Source organism: Bos javanicus, chromosome 22 (assembly GCF_032452875.1).
Source record: "Bos javanicus breed banteng chromosome 22, ARS-OSU_banteng_1.0, whole genome shotgun sequence".
In the NCBI taxonomy this organism is placed as follows: Eukaryota; Metazoa; Chordata; class Mammalia; order Artiodactyla; family Bovidae; genus Bos; species Bos javanicus.
In genome coordinates this window covers 43,715,974-43,734,039 of record NC_083889.1, presented here as the reverse complement: position 1 = coordinate 43,734,039, position 18,066 = coordinate 43,715,974, and the positions used below count along the sequence as shown (strand labels likewise).

General features: G+C 35.6%; 1 protein-coding gene across 15 annotated transcripts in view; it reads right to left on the bottom strand.

Moving 5' to 3' along the window:
• The window catches only part of DNAH12 (dynein axonemal heavy chain 12), a 191,444-nt gene that overhangs the window by 127,327 nt on the left and 46,051 nt on the right, over window positions 1-18,066 (bottom strand). For 10 of the 15 annotated variants that reach the window (XM_061396580.1, XM_061396577.1, XM_061396583.1 and 7 more), the window contains 8 exons: window positions 16,977-17,155; window positions 13,397-13,532; window positions 11,261-11,386; window positions 9,681-9,815; window positions 8,917-9,110; window positions 7,957-8,200; window positions 1,456-1,641; window positions 583-783 (listed from right to left, as the gene is read on the bottom strand). In XM_061396580.1, the coding sequence (XP_061252564.1) occupies window positions 583-783; window positions 1,456-1,641; window positions 7,957-8,200; window positions 8,917-9,110; window positions 9,681-9,815; window positions 11,261-11,386; window positions 13,397-13,532; window positions 16,977-17,155 (1,401 nt within the window). Of the gene's footprint in view, window positions 1-582; window positions 784-1,455; window positions 1,642-7,956; window positions 8,201-8,916; window positions 9,111-9,680; window positions 9,816-11,260; window positions 11,387-13,396; window positions 13,533-16,976; window positions 17,156-18,066 lie in introns of those variants that run through there. The other 5 variants (XM_061396578.1, XM_061396582.1, XM_061396588.1 and 2 more) reach the window with 5 other exon arrangements.

The window sequence follows — 18,066 nt, the reverse complement described above, 5'->3', positions numbered from 1 at the left end:
TAAATACTAGGGAGAAAATCCAGTTGTTGTTTATCTTTTTTCCACTTTATATAGTCTCCAGTTAGAATACTGATACTAAAGCGCCTCATTATTATAAATTATTTGCTTTCTGTATTTACCCACATCAACTATAAGGTCATGACATTAAATAATCTTACAGTCTCAAATATCACTTGTTTTCTTAAGTGGAAAATAATTCATTAATTATTCTAAAGGGTTCTCAAGCTAGTTCTCAAATATAAAGTACAGTATATAGAACCTCACTACAAGTTACAAGAATATACTATGAAACAGGGCCTAGGCATCTACAGTTAGATTAAATAATACCAACTGTTTTCCTTCCAAATCTGTCACTGTCATTGGAGAAGATTTTTCTTACTAAAACATCACTTGTTCTTTTCAAAATCATTAGAGTTAGTGTCTCATCTGTTCTATACATTTTCACATTAATTTTAAGGTAGATATCTGTTTCTGTATTTCAACAAAGCTATCCAACAAACTTACTTATTCCCACAAGAGTAAATATGTAATAAATGTCAATCTTTATAAATGACCAGGAGTTGATTATCATATTTAACAAACCTTGATCTCCTTTTCAAATGGTTTGATGAATGGTGAGCCTCTCATTGTCTGAGTTTTTATAATTTGATCATCAAGGAGAGCCTGAATTTCGTCTACTGAAGAAAGAATACAGACTCCAGTATCACGATATAAACTTATATGAAAAGCAATATCATCCCAAGTTCCCATCATTGTATGCATGGCTTTCTCTAATGAAAATTCCTACACAGGATAAAAAAGAAAGAATGGGATGATGAATAAGGAATCTTATTTACTATACGTATGGACTTTCCCTAATAAATTTAGTAAGCATTTGGTGCATTTTTGTAAGATATTCTGCAACTGTCTTTAAGTTAGAAAAGGTTTTAAACAACTACATAATTCCTATGGTGAATGACAATGTAGTTTTTAAAAATTCACTTGTTGTCAAAGCTGTCAGTATCAAAACAGACAACAGTATGAAAGACCTGCTGGATTTTCCCTGAGGTGCCTTTTTGCAGTCTACAGCCTGAAGATGTTTTCAGTGTATTCAAGAAGACTACAGGGCCATACTTACTCTGCCTAGAATACATACACATCACATGCCACATACACAGGCATCCATTTCCATTCTTAATAGAAAAAAATACATCTCAAAACCAGCATATCACCCATGCATATCAGTGTGGCAGAATTAAGAAGAGGTCAAAGGAACCATCTGTACTCTGGATTCAGGACAAGGGAATCATACAGAAGTATAGACTTTGTGGGGGAAAAATACGAGTGGCCTTCTGCCACTTTTCCCCAGTTTCTCCCACTTCTATCCCAAACTATACATTCAACCACAACTAAAACTATGGTTATTTAATTAACAAGCTCATCAAATAAGGTATTTCAGTAGATCTGCATATTTACCTTGCTTGCACCTGCACTTATCACTTCAAATTTGTCCAAGTATGGTGCAAGGTTTAATTTTAAAATTTTCCTCAGTGTAGTTCCAGAGTCTGGAGTTAAGTCATAGCCTACAATTTCTGATAACTGCTTCCAATGACGTGCTCTCATTCCTGGATTACAAAGGATAGAGACAGTAGGGATGTAATCCTAATGATGAAAATGGAAAAAATGAGTCACTCACTTGACTTTCATACCCATACACTTGAAATTATGTAATATATTTAATAAGCCCATTTAATATTTAATGAGTTAGATTCAGGAGGGGAGAGAAACTAACAAAATTATTCTAAAGTTCATCTGCACAAATAAACATGTAGAAATAACCAAGAAAACTAAAACAGTGAAAAAAGGAGGGGTGATGGAAAATGTTCTATAAGATATTAAAGTATATGCTAGAACTACAATAATTAAAACTGTCACAGTATTATAGAAATACAAAGTCATGTTTATTCTATAATTAAATGGAGAAATACATAGTATAACATAATATATAGCTATATACACACATACATAGCATAAACGGGAAAAAAGCCTGCTCCAAAATACCAAAATATAACCATCTGGAAATAAAAAAATATTCAACAAGAACACTTAATTCATTGCTTTTGATACTGATATTAAAACATCTCCTTTACAATCAGGAACAACATAAGCACACCCATAATATTTCTAATCAACACTGTATTGAGTCTCCAGCCACGGAGGTAATATAAATAAATAAAAGCTATGGAGGAGGGGTGGATCAAGATGGCAGTGTAGGAAGACCCTGAACTCACCTCCTCCGATGGCCAAAGAAGGAACGACAATGAAACAGGTAGAAGGGGTGGAGATGCAATCTAGTCAGAAACCAAACCCTGAGGTCAGTGACACACAAATGGAAAGAACGTTACAACTGCAGAGTTCCTCTCCAAGGAGCACCGGGTCTAAGACCCACTCTGGCCTCCCCTGCCTGGAGGTCTTGCACTGGGAAGACAAGCCTCCAGAATGTTTGGCTTTGAAAGCCAGTTGGGCTTCCATTCAGGAGAGACAGAGGGTTACAAGAAACAAAGACTACACCCTTAAAGGGTACAGGCAGAAGCTCACATGGTCCAAGTTCCAGCAAAGAGGCAGAAGTCTGACAGGCACCTGTGTCAGACCCGCTTGCTGGTTTTGGAGAGCCTATCAGAGAGGCAGGAGGCCTCTGGGATGCACCCTGGGGACAGAGATGCTGGTGGCAGCCATTGTGAGGATCACCAGCAAGTACCATTTAGGAATTCTCCCTCTGGCCTGTTAGTGCTGGGGGCTTGCCCTGCCATTGGAGGGCCCACAGTCAAACACAGAGAGAGGCTGCCCCACCCACAATGAGCCTGAAGCAGCACTGCCCAGCCGCACGCCAGCCTCACCAGGAGACTGCCATGCCCACCAGGGCACTGACAGCAACTGCATGAGTCACGGCACTGCAGCCAGATAGGCCAAGGGCCAGCCCCACTTATACCTTCAACAGTTAGCCCTTGCACAACATAAGGAACCTGTGGTATGAATAGGGGACACCCCTAGAGCAGACACGTCTAGTGCCAGAACTAGTGTGCTGCTGGGCCATACAGGATGTCTCCTATATAATGTCACTTCTCCAAGATCAAGAGACCTAACAGTCCTATTCAATATACAAACGTGACCACAGGGAATTAGGCAAAATGAGGAGACAAGAGGAATATGTTCCAAACAAAGGAACAAGACAAAACCTCAGAAGAACTATATTAAATGCAAATAAGCAATCTACCCAATATAGAGTTCAAGGTAATATATAGATGCTCAATGAACTCAGAAGAAGAATGGACAAACACAGAATTTCAACTAAGAGTTAGAAAATATAAAGAAGAACCAGTCAGAAGTGAAGAATATACTAACTGAAATGAAAAACTGCTAGAAAGTATCAACAGTAGATAGGATAATACAGAAGGACAGATCAGTGATTTGGAAGACAGAGTAGCAGACATCACCCAAGCTAAGCAGGAAAAAAGAAAAAAAGGATTTTAAAAAACAACAATAGTTTAAGAGACTTCTGAGACAACATCAAGTGTACTCACTTTCATGTTATAGGGGCTCCAGAAGGAGAAAATTGAGAGAAAGGAGGAGAGACTTCTTTGAGGAAATATTAGCTGAAAACTTCCCTAACCTAGAGAAGGAAATAAATACCCTCCTCTAGGAAGCACAGAGAATCTCAAACAAGATGAACCCAAACAGGTCCACACCAAGACACATTAAAATTAAAATGACAATAATTAAAGATAAAGAGAGAATCTTAAAAGCAGCAAGAGAAAAGCAACTAGTTATGTATTATACAAGGGAACTCCCATAAGACCTTAAGCAGATTTTTCAGCAGGAACTCTGCAGAAGGAAGTGGAACAATATATTCAAAATGATGAAAGGAAAAAACTACAACCAAGAAAACTTTACCTGGCAAGGTTATTTTTCAGATTTATCTTTATCTCTGAAGAAGAGACAAAGACTTTCACAGACAAGCAAAAAGCTAAAAGAGTTTATCACCACCAAAAACATCTTACAACAAACGTTAAAAGAAATAACAAGTATAAATAAACAAAATTGTAAAAGGAAAAATCTCACTGGTCAAGGCAAACCTGGAGAAAAAGTAGTTAATTAACCACTCATAAAGCTAGGAGGAAAGTTAAAATACAAAAGCAGTAAAAATCACCTCTATCTGCAATTGCAGTTTAGGCAAAAATTAACAGATGTAAAAAGGATAAAACATTTGGGGAGGTTAGTGAAAATGTAAGGTATTCAAACTTAAGAAATTATCCACTTAAAATAGACATCTATAATAGGTTGTTATAAATGAACCTCTTGGTAACCACAAACCAAAACCATGTAACATTACCACAAAAAGAGAGAGTCAATGCATCACTGAAAACCTCAAATAGGAAATTTTAAAATACCATGAGACAAATGAAAATGAAAACATAATATTCCAAAATCCATGGGACACAGTAAAAGCAGTTCTAAGAGGAAATTTTACAGCAAACAAGTCCACCTCAGGAAATAAGAAAATTCTCAGTCTAAACTTAACCTGATGGAACTAGGAAAAGGAGAAAAAACAAAACCCAAAGATAGTAGAAGGAAGGAAATAATGAAGACCAGAGTGGAAATAAATAAAATAGAAACTAAAAATAAAAAAGAAAAAGATCAATGAAGCTAAGAGCTAGTTCTTTTAAAAGATAAAATTGATAAACTTTTAACCAGGCTCATTAAGAAAAAAAAAGAGAGCCCAAATAAATAAAATCAGAAATAAAAGAGGTTACAACTGACACCACAGAAATACAAAGGATCATAAGAAGCTACTGCAAACAATTATACACCATAAAATAGACAACCTGGAAAAAGTTAATAAATCCCAAGAAATGTAAAATCTTCCAAGACTGAATAAGGAAGAAATAGAAAATATGAACAGACTATCAGTAATGAAATTGCATTATTAATAAAAAATGCCTAACAAAGAAAAGCCCAGGCCAGATGGCCTCACAGGTGAATTCTGCCAAACAATTAAAGAAGGGTTAACACTTTTCCTGAAACTATTCCAAAACACTACAGAGAAAGGAATGCTTCCAAATTTATTCTACAAGACCATTACCACCTGGATACCAAAACCAAAGAAAACACACAAAAAAGAAAATTACAGGCAAACATCACTGATGAACATAGATTTAAAAATCCTCAACAAAATACGAACAAACTAAATTCAACAATTAATTAAAAGAATCATATATCATGATCAAGTGAGATTTATCCCACTTGATCCCACTTGGGATACATGGATGATTCAATATCTGCAAAGTAATCAATTTTAACCATTTTAAAGAATAAAAATCATATGACCATCTCAATAGATACAAAAAAAGCTTCTGACAAAATTCAATATCCATTTATAATAAAAAAAAAAAAAACACCTCTCAACAAAGTGAGTATAGAGGGATCATACCTCAATGCATTAAAGGCCATATATGACAAGCCCACAGCTATCATCAAACTCAATGGTGAAGAGCTGAAAACATTTCCTCTAAGTTCAGGAACAAGACAAAGTTGCTTTCTCTAACCATTTTTATTCAATATAGTATTAGAAGTCCTGGTGACAACAGGAGGAGAAGGCAATGGCACCCCACTCCAGTACTCTTGCCTGGAAAATCCCATGGATGAAGGACCCTGGTGGGCTGTAGTCCACGGGGTCGCTAAGAGTTGGACACGACTGAGCGACTTCACTTTCACTTTTCACTTTCATGCACTGGAGAAGGAAATGGCAACCCACTCCAGTGTTCTTGCCTGGAGAATCCTAGGGACGGGGGAGCCTGGTGGGCTTCCGTCTATGGGGTCGCACAGAGTCGGACACGACTGAAGTGACTTAGCAGCAGTGACAACAGGGAGCGCGAGTTTGATTCCTGGTTGAAGAACTAAGATCACACGTGCCCCAGCCAAAAATAAAGAAAGAAAATAGCAGGGAAAAAAATTACTGATACTACTAGTGGTATGGGACAGTTTATCTTCCATCTCAAGATGACTTTCAAAGATTATGATGGTGCACTGCTATGAAGACAGGAATAATGGATGTTGCTGATAAGAAAGGAAAAGAGGAGTATCATCTGGATAAATTTAAAACATAACCAAAGGCTTAAATGCTAACAATAAACTATAACTAAATCTCTAGCTGAAAAAAAAAGAAAGAAAATAAAAATTACTAATATTTGGAATGAAAAAGGAGTTACTCCTAAAGATTCCACAAACATTAAAAGATAATAAATAAATGTTATGAGCAACTTTATGGCAATAAATTTAAGTTTTCAAAAATGGAAGATTTCCTTGAAAATTACACTTTACTAAAACTGACATAAAATTAACACAAAACCTGAATATTCCTATATCTATTTTGAAAAAATAAAACTGCTTTCAAAATCCTTCCCATAAAGTTCCAAGTCAATGGTATCACTGGCAAATGTTTCTCTAAAATATTTTTTAAAGAAATAATAACAATTTCACTCAAATCTCTTTTGGAAAATAGAGATAGAATTTCCTGTTTGTTTCATAAGGTCAACATAATCCTGATAACAAAATTTGACAAATATATTACAAGAAAATTAAGACCAACATCTCTCCTGAATATAACCTCAAAAATCCTCAATAAAATATTAACATACAAAGTCTAGTCTTCCTAGTCCTGTTTCCAGAACTATTTATGTCCTGTAAATCAGTAAGAAAAAGACCAACTATTAAATAAAAAAATAGAAAATGATAAGACCAAATAGTTCACAAGCAAAGAAATACAAAATATTCTTAAATATATTAATTTATGCTTAACACTTTATGTAATAAGAAAAATGAAATTCTACTAGTAGATTTCCAAAAACCCAAGAATGATGACACTCTGTTGTCAAGGTTGGTGTAAATATATATTGGTAAAACCCATACAGAAGGTAATTCAACTATAGACTTGAACCTGAAATTTACTCTTTGGCAATTTACCTTGCAGTTCCCACTTCATACTTAGAAATTTTTACACTAATATATAATATTTATAGGTGTAAAAAAATGAAAAAACTCTATATACAACAAGAAAAGATTTCTAAGATAAATTAACCAAAACAATGGGGGAAATAATACATACAGTATGTTAATTTTATGTAAAAAGATAGTAGGTTTAGAAAATATAATCATATTGTTATATGTGTTAAAAAAAAATCTTAAGTATACAAAAGAAAGTAATAACATAGCAAGGAGATTGTTCAGGTGTATCTTTTTAATATTTTTAAGCCATGATATTTATTAAAGATTAAAAATAATTTAAAGAAAATTTTTTTCAGGCAGCTCACAGAATCTCTGAGAGTGCTAGACATGGGCTGGAACAGTGCTGAAAATCCCATCAGAGTTTGCACTCTGAGCATGCTGACAGTGGAAACGTGGCTCTACCACTCGTAGGAACCACTGCCACCACTGCCTTGGGAAGCTGGATGCATTATTTACTGCCACAAAAACTGTTACTATCCTCTCTTTATAAATGAGGTGACTGAGACATGAGAGGTTAAATATCTTACACAAGGGGCATATTGCCATTACTAAGCACAGAATTGTGATATAAACTTAGGTAGTATGACTTCAAAGCTTTCTCAGGTAACTGGGACTCTGTGCTGCTGCTCATAGTATAGGCTAACTTGTTTATTCAGTAATTTTTTTATCCTCTTCATATCAGTGTACCTGGTCATTATAGTCTTTTCTATTTGTCAAGCATGTTCTCGCATGTTCTGTGAAGGGACTGATTATGAGGACTTCCTCAGGACAGAAATAAGTATATATTAAGAAATAGATCAAGTTTTCTGGAGTCGGCTTTGGTTTTGCTTTCCAGTTGTTCCATTTCTCTCCATTAGCACTTGCTGCAAACAGTTCCAGCAGGGCTTTCTAAAATGTCATTACATGTGTTCGTACCTTAAAAACTTTTATCTGCTCCATTACTGTAGTGCACATAGTAATGGTAGGATTCTGTTTTGGTTCCTCTTCAAGTTTCTCTTCTTCCAGAGATCGTCTTTTTGCTGCTTTTCTTTTTTCTTGTAATTCCTTCTTTTGCTTTGTTTGGAAAAATTTCAGAGTCTTAAAAATTTCCCGGGAAAATTCCTCTACATCAGTTTCCATGGCTTCGCCATTAAGGTCCAAAAACCCTCCATCCATCCACCTGAAAGAAAAAATAATATTAAACTCAGAGACTTTTGGTGTGTTAAGAGGCCTTAGGCTAGGTCCTTCATTTTGTGTTTTTTTTTAATATAAACTTATTTATTTTAATTGGAGGCTAATCACTTTACAATATTGTATTGGTTTTGCCATACATCAACATGAATCCGCCACGGGTATACACGTGTTCCCTATCCTGAACCCCCCTCCCACCTCCCTCCCCGTACCATCCCTCTGGGTCATCCCAGTGCACCAGCCCCAAGCATCCTGAGCAAGAGCAGTTAACTAACCATTTTTCTCAGTCACACAGAGCTATGACAAAGATAATACTAAATCCACCACTTAAGCTATGCTGCATGTGCTAAAATATGAATCAGATTGTCAATGGACAATTAATGGTACCCAAATAAAATGCTGATTTGACTCTATACTTCTAATTTTTGGTGTTAAGCATGAGTCAAATCAACTAACTGCATTAAAAATGGAATCAAATCTGGAAAACCCAAATGAGACTTAATTAGATATTATATTAATAAGGTTAGGTGGTACCCTAGCAACATTTCACGCTTCTCCTATATGATATTTGGTTTTTCTATCAAATGGACTGGTAAGTCCTACTTTTAAACACTTAGCCAACAACAACAGCAATAAAAATCAATGTATGTTTTATAAATCTTTTTATATCTTTGCTGAACTGTTTATTACATTACCAGAAATTACCGTTTTTCTGTTCGTTGCCACTTCAAAACTAAATTAAAAAACTTCTGATAGGGCTCAATGTTAACTTTTAATTTATCCAGTTCAGGATATTTTGTCAGTTCCCATTTGAAAAGTTCCTCTTCTTTATTAATAAACTGAACTGCTTCTTCAGATTCCTGAATACGTTTTTGTAGTTGTCTTACATCTGTCACATACTGAAAGCAAAGCATTTTTCATTTCAAGAAATACCCAAGTAATGTTATAAAAATAAGATTAAACAATACTTCATATATATATATATATATATATATATATATATATATATATAGCGGCTTTATATATCAACTGCACAGCAATATTATGACAGAAAGCAAAAAATGGCTATGTCTACTTACAAAAAGAAAACTAACCCACAAAAAAGGTTACATAATTAGCAGAAGTTCCAGGCCCCTTTTTGCCTTAGTAAGCACATGCTTTTCTATATTATACAAACATGCCTGCTAGCGTGCTAAGTTGCCTCAGTCGTGTTTCACTCTTAGCGACTCTGTGGACTGTACCCTGCCAGGCTCCTCTGTCCATGAGATTCTCCAGACAAGTAGACTGGAGTGGGTTGCCATGCCCTCCTCCAGAGGATCTTCCTGACCCAGGGATCAGACCCGCATCTCTTCTGTCTCCTGCACTGGCAGGCAGGCTCTTTACCACTGGAGCCACCTGGGAAGCCCTATACAGACACGTCCTATACTCATCTACCAGCCTGCCACAGCTACTGTCTATGTTTATCAGACCTGTTGCATGCGGTCCAATTCTGCAAATTCTGCAAACTCTTCCATGCGCCGTGATTCCTTTTCTACTTCCAAAATCAGTTTCTCTCTCTTTGCTATTAGTTCATTTTCTTTTCTATGTTTAGCATTCTCAATGAGCTTTAAAAGAAAACAATTTAATCATGTTAATTATTTTGCTACAAAGCAAAGAATGATCAAATGAGAAATCTGAATGCTCTGTACAGTAACAAAACACATCAGCAAAGTAAAAGTAAAACACTGTATAAAAATAAAACATTGACTGATATGAAAGGAAAAGAATAATAAATTACACAGAAAAAATTTTCTGTATCTCCAAAGTGACCATAATAATTCTTATTTTAAGTACATAGTTTAACTGTTTAACAGATTCTGGGGAAATAATAAAGCCTACCATATATCGAGCATTTCTTATGTCAAGAATTATTAAACACTTTACCTACGTTACCACAAGTATTATATCCTCATTTCAGAGATGAAGAAATTTAAGCGTATAGAGATTCAGAGGCATGTCCAATGTCACAAGATCATGAAAGTCAAAATCTGGATTAGAATTCGGGCTTATCTGACTGAAGTCTATGCTTTCCATTACTATACTATCTCACTTCCCAATTTAGGGAAAGCTAGCTTAAATTAGGACTTTTACAAAATTTGAACTATATTCAGTATTAATATAAAATCCTGAATCTGCAACTTCCTCCTGAGAAAGTTGCTTAACTTCTCTGAGACACATTTTTCTCAGCTATGAAATGGGGGAAATAGAAGCACCTGGATTTTTGTCAGTATTAAATGATTTAATAAATGGAGAGTACTGAGCACAGTGCTTATGATTATTAGTCTTTTAGTAATTTCCTTTTTTTTAATTTATTTATTTTGGCTGTGTTGGGTCCTCACTGTGGCTCAAGGGATCTTCAGTGGGGCATGCAAACTTCTTAGTTGTAGCTTGAGAACTCTTAGTTATGGCCAGGGATCAAACCGCAGTCCCCCGCATTGGGAGCATGAAGCCTAGCCACTGGATGACCAGGAACCCCCCCTGTTATTAATTTGATAATAGTTCTAACTTTTTAATGTCAGTCCCACTTTTTAAAACCTTGTGGATTAAGCCTGTCTTAAGCCTGCAGGGCCATAAATGTTGCTAATCCCAAACTCATACTGACACATGAAGTTACTTTTTAAAAGTAGATGGCAAGGGACTACTCCCCTGGTAGCACAGTGGATGGGAATTTACCTGCCAGGAGATGTGGGTTTGATTCCCAGTCTGGGAAGATTCTGCACACCTCAGAGCAACTAATCCTGTGCCACACGACTGAAGCCTGTGAGCCCTACAGACTGTGCTCCACGACAAGAGAAGCCACCCAAGGAGAAGCCACCACAGCTAGAGAGCAGCCCCCACTTTCTGCAACTAGAGAAAGCCCACATGCAGCCAGAAACAAATAAACAAATACAGCAGTGTGTAACGTCAAAAAAAAAAAAAAAACAGGAGATGGCAAGTATGTATGAAAATTCAATGAACATTGAACTTAAAACATCAGAATACAAAAATATATAAGGAAAAATATATTTACCTCATCATTTTCATCAAAGATGGGATTAATTTTCCAAGGCCACATAAGGACAGCTGAATTTAAAGCTAAGTCTTCTGGAGGAAATAGAAATACATCTAAAAAGTAACTCATCCGGCGTTTGGATTCCTACAGAAGAAATTCCAGATATGTTAAACCATGTAGAATGGAAGTGAAAGTCACTCAGTCAAGTCCAACTCATTGCGACCCCATGGACTATAAAGTCCATGGAATTCTCTAGGCCAGAATACTGGAGTGGGTAGCCATTCCCTTCTCCAGGGGATCTTCCCAACCCAGGGATGGAACCCAGGTCTCCCGCACTGCAGGTGGATTCTTTACCAGCTGAGCCACAAGGGAAGCCCTAAAGCATTATGAAAAAGAGAAACAACAATTTCTAATACTTTTTCAAATTTCAATCTGACTCAGATTATTAACTGATATTTCATATCACCCAAATCACATGGGTATTTGAATAACTATAGGATTATTTATCTGGCTTCATAGCACACAATTGAAGACTTTTATAGTAAGAGCATTTAGTTTGCTCCCTGGTGGCTCAGATGGTAAACAATCTGCCTGCAATGCAGGAGATCCAGATTTGATCCCTGGATTGGGAAGATCCCTGAAAAAGGGAATGGCAACCCACTCCAGTATTCTTGCCTAGAGAATACAATGGACAGAGGAGCCTGGCAAGCTACTGTCCATGGGGTCACAAAGAGTCGGACACGAATGGAGGACTAACACACACAAACACATACCAAAATTAAAGCTTTTTAATAGTTTTCACTTGCAATTGACTTAAGATAAAAGTACTTGATTATCCATGTATATGGCTGAAAATGGTGATCAAACATGCGTTTTTCCAGCAACTCTGTTGTTTTTTTTTTTAAAGGATTTTACAGTTTTATTCTTATATATTTAATTTTTTAATCTTTGGTGACAAAGATTTTAACATCTTTTATTTTGTTTTGCATCTTCAATAACAGTACCACTTCTTTTGACTACCATTGAAAGTGAAAGTGAACTCGTTCAATCGTGTCCGATTCTTTGCGACCCCATGGACTGTAGGCTACCAGGTTCCTCCGTCCGTAGGATTTTCCAGGCAATAGTACTGGAGTGGATTGCCATTTCCTTCTCCAGGGGATCTTCCCCACCCAGGGATTGAACCCGGGTCTCTCGAATTGTAGACAGACGCTTTACTGTCTGAGTCACCAGGGAAGTCCTACCATTAGCATATAGCAATTGTCCAGAAAGAGTTTAGAAGTGACTGGCAAAAAAAAAAAAATCTTTAAAACCAAGAGATTTACCTGAATAAGACATTAAATATCTTTACCCCTTATAACCTGCATTGCTCTGTATGCAGTGCTGTAATTTTTAAGAACTGAAATACAGATTCAAAGGCTAATTTAAGAGTTTTTGTTTGAGATACACATAGGATGTATATGTATATAATATACATAATGTTCAGAATGCATTATATATGTATTATATTGCACATAGAAATTAACCCAATAAAACCTGATTCATATAACTAGCTGTATTAATAGATTAAAGGAGAAAATGCATAAGATCATACCAATAGGTGCAAAAAATAAAATTCAACATCCAATCATAATAATGTTTTTAAATTAATTTTTATTGGAGTATAGTTGATTTATAATGTTGTGTTAGTCTCCTGTGTATAGCAAGTCTCTATACCACTGGATCACCAGGGAGGCCCCCTGCATCTCATATTTTTAAACAAAAATTAGAGTATAATATAGGTGAATAGGTATATAACCTTGTGTAGGGGAAGGCACAAGCATATGTACTACTAAATGTAGAAACTATAAAAGAAAATATCTTTTAAACCTTTGTTAAGGATGCACATATGGAAGAACTAAAGGAAAAAAATGATTACTGTAGAAACCAGGTTGACACCGCTAGGAGGTGCAGAAAGGGAAGTAATTATGGTCAGAAAGTCATATGCAAAGGATTTCTAGGGTGCTGGCAATATCCTACTTCTTCACCTGGGTGGTGGCAACATAGGTGTTCACTTTATAACTGTGTTTAACCATATGTGTTATTCATTTTCAATATGTGTACCATATTTCACAATGAAAAAAAATTTTTTTAATATGTAGATTAAAAAATTCCTACCTTGATCCGTGAAACCAACTCCTGAATTCCTACAGTTCGGGCTTTTTCTACATAAGATATAAGCTCCATCATTTCCTCTGTTGTCTCAGGAACTTTTAATGCATGCTCTTTAACTGCTTCAAATTCACTGCAAATACTGACATAATACCTTGTTTTATTATAGGTACAGTAATTAATGCTATATTACACTCAATTATAATTACTATAAAATAGGCACTGTGATCCTAAAAACAATCAGTTATGCATCTTAAAATATTTAAGTATAACTTAACTGACACAACTCAGGATACACCATAGATTTATAAAATCTATAAAATTAAGGCAACATTTTCAGTGTGAAATAGAGAACGCTTTGGATCTATCAGGCGGCTCTATATCTAAATCCTGCCTCAGCTGCTACTAGCTTTGAATATTTGTGAATTAAATGAAGTTATTAAATTCATCTTGTGGGATTGTTGTAATACAATAATGAATAATGAATGCAAAAGAGCCCAGTGCATAGTACACTCTCAATTACTGGTAACTATGGTGTTAGTATAATCATCAGCTTAATTATTGTTAGTAGTAATAATGTCCCTTGTGAAACATGGCAACTGAAAAGATCAAATCTCTGCATACATTTTTAAAATCCTTGATTCTTTCAGAAAGTCTATGTATGTATGAATCTATTAATAGATACCCTATATCTATACCCATTATTTAACTAAGATATATTTCATAGAATTTTTTCCCTATGCTTTGCAGTATCAGTATTGTCATGCCATTGCTAGAAATATCAGAAAAACTCCTTGCAAAAACAAAGTACAAAAAAGGTAAGTGATTTTTAAAATAAATTTTAGTTCATGCAGGTATTTCATTTATACTATGTAATTATACTTATTCATTCATTTAATAAATAACTGAATACCCACAGTGTGCTAAGCAAAGTTCTAAGCATTGGAGATATAACACCAAATAGATCAAGTCCCTATCATCATAAAGCTTACATTCAAGTTGATGAGAGAGACAAAAAATACATAAATACGTAACACAGTGTTAGGTAGTAAAAAGTTCTATGAAGAAAAAAAATCAGTAAAGGGATAAAGAATAATGGAGTATAGAAAAGGAACCAGTATTTTATTTAAAGTGACCAGGAATGATCTCTCAAGAGAGGTGATAATTTAAAATGAGAGAAAGAAAAAGAAGAGTCATACAAATGTCAGGGGAAAAGCTTTCAAGGAAGAAAAATAACAAAGATAAAAGCCTGAGGTAGCAAAAAGCTTCAGATAGTTTGGGAATGGCAAGCAGAGCAGTGTGAGTGCAAAAAAGAGGATAGAACATGAAGTTGTAGAGATGAACAGAAATCAGATCACATAGGGCTTGACAGTATTTTTTTAAAGCTTTTTTGTTGTTGTTCTGAATAATTTTTAAAGTCTTTATTGACTTTGTTACAATATTACTTCTGCTTCACTTTTTGGTTTTTTGGCCATGAGGCATGTAGGATCTTAGCTCCCTCAGCAAGAATCCAACCTACACCCCCTGCATGAGAAGGCAAATTCTTAACCATTGGATCGCCACGGAAGTTCAACGGTTAATTTTTGATTATCAATATTTTAAGAGTGGCTTCCCTGGTGGTCTAGATGTTGGGAGTCCACCTGCCAATGCAGAGGACGCAAGTTCGATCCCTGGTCCAGGAAGATCCCACATGCCAGGTGGCGACTAAGCCAATGTGCCACCACTACTGAGCCTGAGCTCTAGAGCCTGTGCTCTGCAACAAGAGAAGCTACCACAGTAAGAAGCCTGCTCCCTGCAAAGAAGAATAGTACCCTCTTGCTGCAGTTTAGAAAGCCTGTGCACAGCAACAAAGACTCAGCACAGCCAAAAATAAATATTAATAAATAAATCTTTAAAATTATTTAGAAAAAGTTTTTTAGAAGGATATATTAATGTTGATAATGCAAAAAATAAGCAGATGATTCTACTGTGGGTGCTTTCTTCTTATTAGAGCAGAATCTGAGTCCCTTTGGAGCAACAATACAATTAAAAGAAAAGGAGGTAGAAGTTCCATGGCGGTCCAATGGCTAGGACTGCATGCTTCCACTGCAGGAGGCACAGGCTCGATCCCTGGTCAGGGAACTAAGATCCCCCATACTCTGTGGCACGGCCAAAAGCAAAACAAAACAGAAAAGGAAAGAGGGCAAATAAGATTAGAGAGAGCAAGTTTGCCCAAGCAGATACTAAACCAAACTGTGAAGTAAGAGAATTGCTGGAGAAGGAAATGGCAACCCACTCCAGTATTCTTGCCTGGAAGAATTCCATGGACAGAGGAGCCTGGTGGGCTGCAGTCCATGGGATTACATGACTGAGCATATGTGCATGAGGGTGGAGGGTGACAGGTTGGTAGCAATAAACTGGTAGAACTAAAAAAAAAAAAAAGAAAATTGCTCTTTATTATTAATTTATTTAATAAATTATGCTTAACATAGTGGTACACATTTCCTCCTTTTAAAGAAGACTATTTATTTATTTATTTGGCTACACCAGGTCTTAGTCGTGGCATGCGGGATCTTTCATTTGTGGCATGTGGGATCTAGCACCCTTGACCAGGGATCGAACCTGGGCCCCCTGCATTGGGAATAGAGAGTCTTAGCAACTGCACCACCAGGGAAGTTCCCATTTCCTTCTTTTGATGTTACCTAATTCACATAAGGAACTTAGGAAGAAACCAAAGCATGAACGAGGCAGAGGACAATGGACAACTTTTCAACTGCTCTTCTGCCATGAGTTTATAATAAGACAGTTGCTTGTTGAAAGTAGTAGAATTTTCCAGAAAAGTGACCAATATTACAAAAGTAAACACCAAAAAGTCGTGTCAAACATAAATCATTTTTAAAATTAACTATGGTATTGTCATTGCTATTACTCAATGGGATTGTTGAAAGGAAGTGTCTAATACTTTACCATATCATTGTGTAATAAAATTTTGTACAAAAGATGGCTAACCAATACGTAACTTTCTGACAGTCATATTTTTTTATTGACTTGAAAATATTTATTGATGTGATAGCTCCCTTTCTTGGGTACCTATTCTCTGTCAAGCATGGTGCTAAATCCTTTACAAATGTTATCTGTGATCCAAACATCAGTTCTGCAAGGCAAGGTATTATTTTTCATAACTGGCACAGCAGGAAATTGAGGCTCAGGGAAATTAAATAACTCGCCTAGAGTCATTTCATGTCATTTTCATGGTAGAGCCAGGATTCAAATCCAAGTCTCTCTGATTTCAAAGCATATAATTTTCTCATATTGCTTCTGGGAAAATAAACAGCTAATGTTTCTTGAGTACCATGTTCTAGGCACTGTGCTAAGTGCTTTATATAAATATTAGCTTTAATCCTTATTGAAGTTGGAGAAAAAACATTGTAAGCACTTATATTTTAATCTTATATTTTTAAACAAGAATTGCTATTAGCAAACTATCTGGTTGGCCAAAAATTCATTTGGGTTTTCCTGTAAGAAGGCCAGTGGAATTTTTTATTTTTTGACAACCCAATATCTCTTTTACTCTAAAATTCTGAGTTTGGCAACTGATTCTACTTACTTTTCATTTTCTTTCCTATGTTTTGAAGCTATATCATTTAGCAACATGTTTGCAAAGGTTCTTGCTTTGTTTGTTAGGCCTGTCTTCAAATCTTCACAATCCAAACGCACCATAGGGAAATGAACCCACTGAGGCAAAAGCATTATTTCTGAAGCAAGATTGAAAAATTTTCCTATAAACTTTAAAAAAGGATTTAAAACAAAAATGGTTAGAATTTTCAAATTAACCTCTGATTTGACAGTACAGTATTATGGTGAAATTCTTAATTATATGCTATAAGTATAAATCCATTTATTTTTGCTAAGGGATTAAATTTCTTTCCATTGTTGCACCAACTTTTTCCCCCCTGTCCTTTCATTAAGGAATTTACCAATTTAACAGTAAACATCCAATACAATGCCATTTATAGCATCAAAAATATCTGAACATATCACAAGGTGAAATTCCCCTCAGTAACTATTAAAAAGAACATGATCAAAGCCACCTATCTCTCAGTTTAAAAGCAAATCTTTATCATGTGACGATTTGTGTAGCTCACTAATACTTGCTTGCCATTACTAATGCCTCACTGAAAATTCTAGTTCAATCTTCAGGAAAATAAATATAAGAAACTTTTTGGTATTGGTCAAAATAATCCAGGAGAGAAACATTGTGCCCTGCTGTTACTAAAGTTCCAAGATATTGCACTTTATACAAATTCTTAATACCTAGACATACTGGGGTAATTTTTTTTTATTTAAGCAAAGTAGTGTGGAAGAAAACCTGACACGTTATATTTTGACAAGCTTTATGGAAAGTGAAACATACCTGTCAACTTCGACTTAATTTCACAATCCATCTTTAATGTTGCCTCTTTACCTTCCTCCTCACCTCACCTCCACCCCCCACCAAAATGCCTCATATTCCTTTTATTCTCCCCTAAGGAGACTTTTTCTTCATTTTCCTCGCTCTGAAGGCTACTTTATTTTTCTAGTCTCCAGTATTTAGTTGACTGTGCTTAAAATTTTCAATGTTTAAGGGAACTGAAGGTATTAATGAATTGGTTCAAAGGCTACACTGAGTAGTCTTGGTTAAAAATATACCAAATAGT